The sequence below is a fragment of the Oncorhynchus gorbuscha genome, linkage group LG01, assembly GCF_021184085.1.
Source record: "Oncorhynchus gorbuscha isolate QuinsamMale2020 ecotype Even-year linkage group LG01, OgorEven_v1.0, whole genome shotgun sequence".
In the NCBI taxonomy this organism is placed as follows: domain Eukaryota; kingdom Metazoa; phylum Chordata; class Actinopteri; order Salmoniformes; family Salmonidae; genus Oncorhynchus; species Oncorhynchus gorbuscha.
Genome location: NC_060173.1, coordinates 2,649,810 through 2,657,595, shown reverse-complemented (window position 1 = coordinate 2,657,595; position 7,786 = coordinate 2,649,810). Strand labels below are relative to the sequence as shown.

The following is a 7,786-nucleotide window of genomic DNA, read 5'->3' as shown; positions in this document are numbered from 1 at the left end:
AAGAGGAGGTGTGGTGAGCTTTAGTATTAATACTGGAGAAAGGCCTGCATGAGGTTATTCTAGTCCTATACCTCCATCGTGAGTTAGGAGGAAGAGGAGGTGTGGTGAGCTTTAGTGTTAATACTGGAGAAAGGCCTGATGAGGTTATTCTAGTCCTATACCTCCATCGTGAGTTAGGAGGAAGAGGAGGAGGTGTGGTGAGCTTTAGTGTTAATACTGGAGAAAGGCCTGATGAGGTTATTCTGAGTCCTATACCTCCATCGTGAGTTAGGAGGAAGAGGAGGTGTGGTGAGCTTTAGTATTAATACTGGAGAAAGGCCTGATGAGGTTATTCTAGTCCTATACCTCCATCGTGAGTTAGGAGGAAGAGGAGGTGTGGTGAGCTTTAGTATTAATACTGGAGAAAGGCCTGATGAGGTTATTCTAGTCCTATACCTCCATCGTGAGTTAGGAGGAAGAGGAGGAGGTGTGGTGAGCTTTAGTGTTAATACTGGAGAAAGGCCTGATGAGGTTATTCTAGTCCTATACCTCCATCGTGAGTTGAGGAGGAAGAGGAGGAGGTGTGGTGAGCTTTAGTGTTAATACTGGAGAAAGGCCTGATGAGGTTATTCTAGTCCTATACCTCCATCGTGAGTTAGGAGGAAGAGGAGGAGGTGTGGTGAGCTTTAGTGTTAATACTGGAGAAAGGCCTGATGAGGTTATTCTAGTCCTATACCTCCATCGTGAGTTAGGAGGAGGAAGAGGAGGAGGTGTGGTGGAGCTTTAGTGTTAATACTGGAGAAAGGCCTGATGAGGTTATTCTAGGTCCTATACCTCCATCGTGAGTTAGGGAGGGAAGAGGAGGAGGTGTGGTGAGCTTTAGTGTTAATACTGGAGAAAGGCCTGATGAGGTTATTTTCTAGTCCTATACCTCCATCGAGTTAGGAGGAGGAAGAGGAGGAGGTGTGGTGAGCTTTAGTGTTAACACTGGAGAAAAGGCCTGATGAGGGTTATTCTAGTCCTATACCTCCATCGTGAGTTAGGAGGAAGAGGAGGTGTGGGGTGAGCTTTAGTGTTAATACTGAGAAAGGCCTGATGAGGTTATTCTAGTCCTATACCTCCATCGTGAGTTAGGAGGAAGAGGAGAGTGTGTGAGCTTTAGTGTTAATACTGAGAAAGGCCTGATGAGGTTATTCTAGTCCTATACCTCCATCGTGAGTTAGGAGGAAGAGGAGGTGTGGTGAGCTTTAGTGTTAATACTGAAGAAAGGCCTGATGAGGTTATTCTAGTCCTATACCTCCATCGTGAGTTAGGAGGAAGAGGGGAGGAGGGTGGTGAGCTTTAGTGTTAATACTGGAGAAAGGCCTGATGAGGTTATTCTAGTCCTATACCTCCATCGTGAGTTAGGAGGAAGAGGAGGTGTGGTGAGCTTTGTAGTATTAATACTGGAGAAAGGCCTGATGAGGTTATTCTAGTCCTATACCCTCCATCGTGAGTTAGAGGAAGAGGAGGAGGTGGTGAGCTTTAGTGTTAATACTGAGAAAGGCCTGATGAGGTTATTCTAGTCCTATACCTCCATCGTGAGTTAGGAGGAAGAGGAGGTGTGGTGAGTTTAGTGTTAATACTGAAGAAAGGCCTGATGAGGTTATTCTAGTCCTATACCTCCATCGTGAGTTAGAGGAAGAGGAGGTGTGTGAGCTTTAGTGTTAATACTGAAGAAAGGCCTGATGAGGTTATTCTAGTCCTATACCTCCATCGTGAGTTAGGAGGGAGGAAGAGGAGGAGGTGTGGGTGAGCTTTTAGTGTTAATACTGGAGAAAAGCCTGTCCCAGTCTCCCTCTCTATATGTACCACTAATGTAAATGTAAATATCAAAACAGATAACAAACATTAAGAAACTATAAGGAAGAGAAGAGTAACTGCAATGAAATAAACCAGAGACCTGTGGAAAGAAGCCCCCTGATCTCCTCGTGTCCGCCAGCAGGGGAGGACACAACACAACACCTCAGCTCAGGACACAACACCTCAGCTCAGGACACAACACCTCAGCTCAGCTCAGGACACAACACCTCAGCTCAGCTCAGGACACAACACAACGCCTCAGCTCAGGAGACAACGCCTCAGCTCAGCTCAGGAGACAACGCCTCAGCTCAGCTCAGGAGACAACGCCTCAGCTCAGCTCAGGAGACAACACCTCAGCTCAGCTCCCAGGACACAACACAACACCTCAGCTCAGCTCAGGACACAACACCTCAGCTCAGCTCAGGACACAACACCTCAGCTCAGGACACAACACCTCAGCTCAGCTCAGGACACAACACCTCAGCTCAGCTCAGGACACAACACCTCAGCTCAGCTCAGGACACAACACCTCAGCTCAGGACACAACACCTCAGCTCAGCTCAGGACACAACACCTCAGCTCAGGACACAACACCTCAGCTCAGCTCCTGCTGTAACGGGTGGACAAAGCCGATTCCACCAAGCTCTGGCTCACCCTCAAAAATGGTTGAAAGGACGCACTGTGGTCCTCTGACAACTTGTTGGTAGGAAACACATGGAGACCACCCATCAGACAGTGGCCTTGATAGCTATGGAAGCCCTGAGGTGGTACGGACAAAATAAAGCCTCGACCCCAGACAAAGCATCACCAACACCATCTAAGGTCCCGGGCTGACAGTGCTGCAGCGCCGAGGGAGGGATCTTCTGGGCCCTGAAGGATGGGGCGGATCGACCAAGAGCAGGAGAGGCAAATGTGATAAAGGACTCACCTCGTTCCTGCACAAAGAAGAGAAGACCTCTTTATTAATAAAGGGACTTTTAGACCGTTTACATGTCTTTAAAAGGTATACTCTTGTTTGAATCATAATGTCTTTAAAAGGTATACTCTTGTTTGAATCATAATGTGCACATTTGAAATGGCTTTTACAGATTGGATATGTTTAAAAGTACTTCTTTCTTAGGGTGTTTTATTGTTTTAATAACTTGTACTTTTAACATATGTTTCAATGCAGTTTTTTTATGCGTATGTCATTTTAAAGTGTACAAATGATTATGTTAATAGTATGAGCTATTTTAAGAAACCCCAAGACAATAACCATTTTTCCAAAATAAAATAAATCTATTCTTATCAGTTTAATATCTGATATGTCCCTATCTGGGGACAATATATTACATGGATTTTTCCATTACTCAGAATTCTGATTGTGTGCCGTCATAATTCGCTTGTATGAAATTTGGGAGCCTCAAGCTACAGGCTTCCGTAGGGCTAAACCTGCCGAGCTGAAAACATGCGATTTAGAAGGGTTCGATTATACACCCAGGCTTTATTTTACAATTAGTATCAGCAACGATCTGGAGCCATCTGTCAGTAATACACACATACATTTATTTTAACGATCATTTGGACATGTAGCCTATTGTAATCATTATGGAACTATGTAGCAGGTTAAACCTGGAGCCTGGCGCACGGTTCACGGCGACTGGACTGTTGTCATACAGTTCCACGATTAGTGAGAATGAAAGTAGATTTGTAGGATTATAGTTCAACCACTATTGGACACTTTTTCTCCACATTCCAATATTTCACGGATGGAACTTGAATTATGACAACTTTCAGTATGAAACAAAACAGTGCATGTTTTATTCATCGATATACAGTAATTCGTGAGTAGATAGATGCTCTCCAACCCAATAGGCCTATTGGTATTTTATGTGCATGATATGAAGTTTATTGTAGTGACTGACTAAGCTTTAATTGTAAAAGTATGCCTCAACAGAGCCATGTTTGCTAAAGTCTATTATGCTGAGCACACATGTAGTTAGGCAGCCAGGACCATAGGCCGGACCACCCGTAGGACGCACTGTCGGTCTCGCTCTCACTGCAGTCCAGTGTCATGGACATCTTTGAGGTTTTGGCCTCTAGTAATTTAGGAGGGCAACTTTACATAAAGAGCCTCCTCACGTGACCTTATCATGCAAGGCTCTACAGACATGTTCCAAAATATATATAGGCTATTTTATTTCCTACATTATTTGTGTTGATGATGTACTATGTAATGAAGTCGAGGGTTCAACATTAAAATGCATTTGATTGAACACATAGTTCAGCTTGAACAAGGCGACGGTCGGTGGAAGTCTGGCGCCACCAGAGTGGGACAATTATTTTACCTGAGATATTTTGTAAAGATCAAATAATGTTGTGTGTCAATATTGTTATCTGCAAATAGTTTCCCTACACCTATTTGATAGATTATTATTCAGATTAAACTGTAAATCTGGTTTTATTAGAATCATTACGTTAGAGCAAGTCTGTCAATGATGCCTAGAAAGTAGTGCAAGTGAGAACAGGTGTCTTCTTCTGGAAGTTTTGTTGCATTTCCTTTGAAAACAGCTCATCTGTACATCATTTTATACACAGACAAACGGCATGAAATCGTCAAGGCCGAGTGGCTTCACCACTTTCTAGGCATCATTGACAGACTTGCTCAAACGTAATGATTCTAATAAAAGTAACATCCGGTTAACTTCGTCTCATTTATATTTACAACGGAAGGGGGTGCACCGTTCCTGGAGGTAATGCAATACCAGGTCGATGCGTGGAGTGGACGGAGCAAGCCCCTATTCCATCTCCCTATTCCAAAAATCAATTTAATATATGGTCCCCAGATAGGGGACGTATCAGATATTAAACTGATAAGAACATATTTTTTTTTTTTTTGGAAAAGTTTTGACACAATTCCTTTAAAAACAGCTCATACATTTTTTACATCATTTACACACATAAAAACGGCACCAAAGCATAAAACACAGCATTTGAAAGTTACATTTAAATTAGTTAAAAAGTACATGTTGTTTTTCATGCCTTAAAAATGTTTTACCTTTGTTAGATCATCAGCACACATTTTAAATGGCTTTTACAGATTTGATGTTTTTTTACAAAGAAAGTACTTTTATTCATGGTTGTTTTTCATTGGTTTTAACATGTTAAAAAGCCACTTTGTTAAGAAGGTGTCTTCAGTCCCTTGTACTGGAGCGGGGTGAGTCTTTACCTCATCCTGCTCTTCTGAATAGATCATCGTCCCGTCCTTCAGGGCCCAGAGGAGATCCCTCCCCTAGGCGCCGCAGCGCTGTCAGGCCGTGGGAGAGATGATGAATGTTGGCAGACAGAAAACATTTCAGAACTACTACTAGTTGAATAAGACATGGGAGAGATGATGAATGTTGGCAGACAGAAAACATCTCAGAACTACTACTAGTTGAATAAGACATGGGAGAGATGATGAATGTTGGCAGACAGAAAACATCTCAGAACTACTACTAGTTGAATAAGACATGGGAGAGATGATGAATGTTGGCAGACAGAAAACATCTCAGAACTACTACTAGTTGAATAAGACATGGGAGAGATGATGAATGTTGGCAGACAGAAAACATTTCAGAACTACTACTAGTTGAATAAGACATGGGAGAGATGATGAATGTTGGCAGACAGAAAACATCTCAGAACTACTACTAGTTGAATAAGACATGGGAGAGATGATGAATGTTGGCAGACAGAAAACATCTCAGAACTACTACTAGTTGAATAAGACATGGGAGAGATGATGAATGTTGGCAGACAGAAAACATCTCAGAACTACTACTAGTTGAATAAGACATGGGAGAGATGATGAATGTTGGCAGACAGAAAACATCTCAGAACTACTACTAGTTGAATAAGACATGGGAGAGATGATGAATGTTGGCAGACAGAAAACATCTCAGAACTACTACTAGTTGAATAAGACATGGGAGAGATGATGAATGTTGGCAGACAGAAAACATGTCAGAACTACTACTAGTTGAATAAGACATGGGAGAGATGATGAATGTTGGCAGACAGAAAACATCTCAGAACTACTACTAGTTGAATAAGACATGGGAGAGATGATGAATGTTGGCAGACAGAAAACATCTCAGAACTACTACTAGTTGAATAAGACATGGGAGAGATGATGAATGTTGGCAGACAGAAAACATGTCAGAACTACTACTAGTTGAATAAGACATGGGAGAGATGATGAATGTTGGCAAAGAGATTTATTTATAGACTAATACACTTGAAGCAAACCAAACCCGAAAACTGTATCCTGTGCACGTGACGAATAAACGTTGATGTGATGATCAACTCACCATTCATATCAGCTATCATAGTCCACATACAGTGGGGCAAAAAAAGTATTTAGTCAGCCACCAATTGTGCAAGTTCTCCCACTTATTTTCCATCATAATTTGCAAATAAATCATAATTTGCAAATAAATCAATTAATAAAAAATGTGATTTTCTGGATTTTTTTCTCTAATTTTGTCTGTCATAGTTGAAGTGTACCTGTGATGAAAATGACAGGCCTCTCATCTTTTTTAAGTGGGAGAACTTCTTAATATTTTGTCCACTCAGTGTATGTTTCAATCAATCTCAAGATGGTGTGTGTTTTATTGGCATAATAAGTCAAGGATTACAAACTCATAACGCGGATGTAAGAACAAAGCTTTAATTGTACTTTCAGACTTCCGATAATTCTTCATTTAAAAGTTTGATAAATATATGTTCATGCAGGATATGGCTAATATCAACACTATAGTGTTTTAGCACAAACACCCCCCTGTACACACTGTTGGCTATGTATCCACGCAAAGCGACACAATTCATGGTCACGTATTGGCTTTAAACATCATTTATCATACACGACCTGGAGTGCAATTTCAATACCATTTTACAGGAGTGCGATTTACAACTAAGGTTGAGCATAACACACTGCAATCATTTACAACTGTTTTCTCTCCCAAAACTAGTTATTTTAAAGCTGTGAATAAAAATTGGTGGTATCAGGGAGGAAGAGAAAAAAAAACGTATTGCTTAGTCGTCTACGATTGGTTTAGAACTCCGTTATGTTAAAACTGTATTCTTAATTTCTAGGATAGTCGTTGCTAAGCGGTCACAGTATCCAGAGTGAAGACGAGGATATTTCAGATCACTGCTTTTACTTCGTGTACCTGCAACACACACAACTTCTGAACTGGTTTGTACTAAAACAGACTCCGCTATTTATTTTTTTAAATCCACCCTGAGTGAATACTTCCCTTCCATAACCCATTCTCAGTCGAGGTGTCTTTCCTATATAAGCCATGCAAGGCATTTACAACGTAGTGCAATAATCTATCAGGGTTAAGGCAACGTAATGGGTGGTTTGGTTGTTAAGGTGAGAGGAGACGAGACGTACGTAGTCTGGTTGTTAAGGTGAGAGGAGACGACAGCACGTACGTAGTCTGGTCGTTAAGGTGAGAGGAGACGACAACACGTACGTAGTCTGGTCGTTAAGGTGAGAGGAGACGACAGCACGTACGTAGTCTGGTTGTTAAGGTGAGAGGAGACGAGACGTACGTAGTCTGGTTGTTAAGGTGAGAGGAGACGACAGCACGTACGTAGTCTGGTCGTTAAGGTGAGAGGAGACGACAGCACGTACGTAGTCTGGTTGTTAAGGTGAGAGGAGACGAGACGTACGTAGTCTGGTTGTTAAGGTGAGAGGAGACGAGACGTACGTAGTCTGGTTGTTAAGGTGAGAGGAGACGACAACACGTACGTAGTCTGGTTGTTAAGGTGAGAGGAGACGACAACACGTACGTAGTCTGGTTGTTAAGGTGAGAGGAGACGACAGCACGTACGTAGTCTGGTTGTTAAGGTGAGAGGAGACGACAACACGTACGTAGTCTGGTTGTTAAGGTGAGAGGAGACGACAGCACGTACGTAGTCTGGTTGTTAAGAGGAG

The 7,786-nt window shown here is 42.1% G+C and overlaps 1 protein-coding gene and 2 pseudogenes across 1 annotated transcript in view; 1 reads left to right on the top strand and 2 right to left on the bottom strand.

The window, feature by feature from the left end:
• Positions 1 to 2,549: 2,549 nt before the first annotated feature.
• Positions 2,550 to 7,786, bottom strand: part of LOC124038079 (guanine nucleotide exchange factor for Rab-3A-like) — a 19,168-nt gene continuing 13,931 nt past the window's right edge. Inside the window, exon 6 of the mRNA XM_046353558.1 lies at positions 2,550 to 2,756. Within this exon, the coding sequence (XP_046209514.1) occupies positions 2,550 to 2,756 (207 nt within the window). The remainder of the gene's footprint in view (positions 2,757 to 7,786) is intronic.
• Positions 3,075 to 3,226, top strand: LOC124048705 (annotated as a pseudogene).
• Positions 4,532 to 4,709, bottom strand: LOC124048661 (annotated as a pseudogene).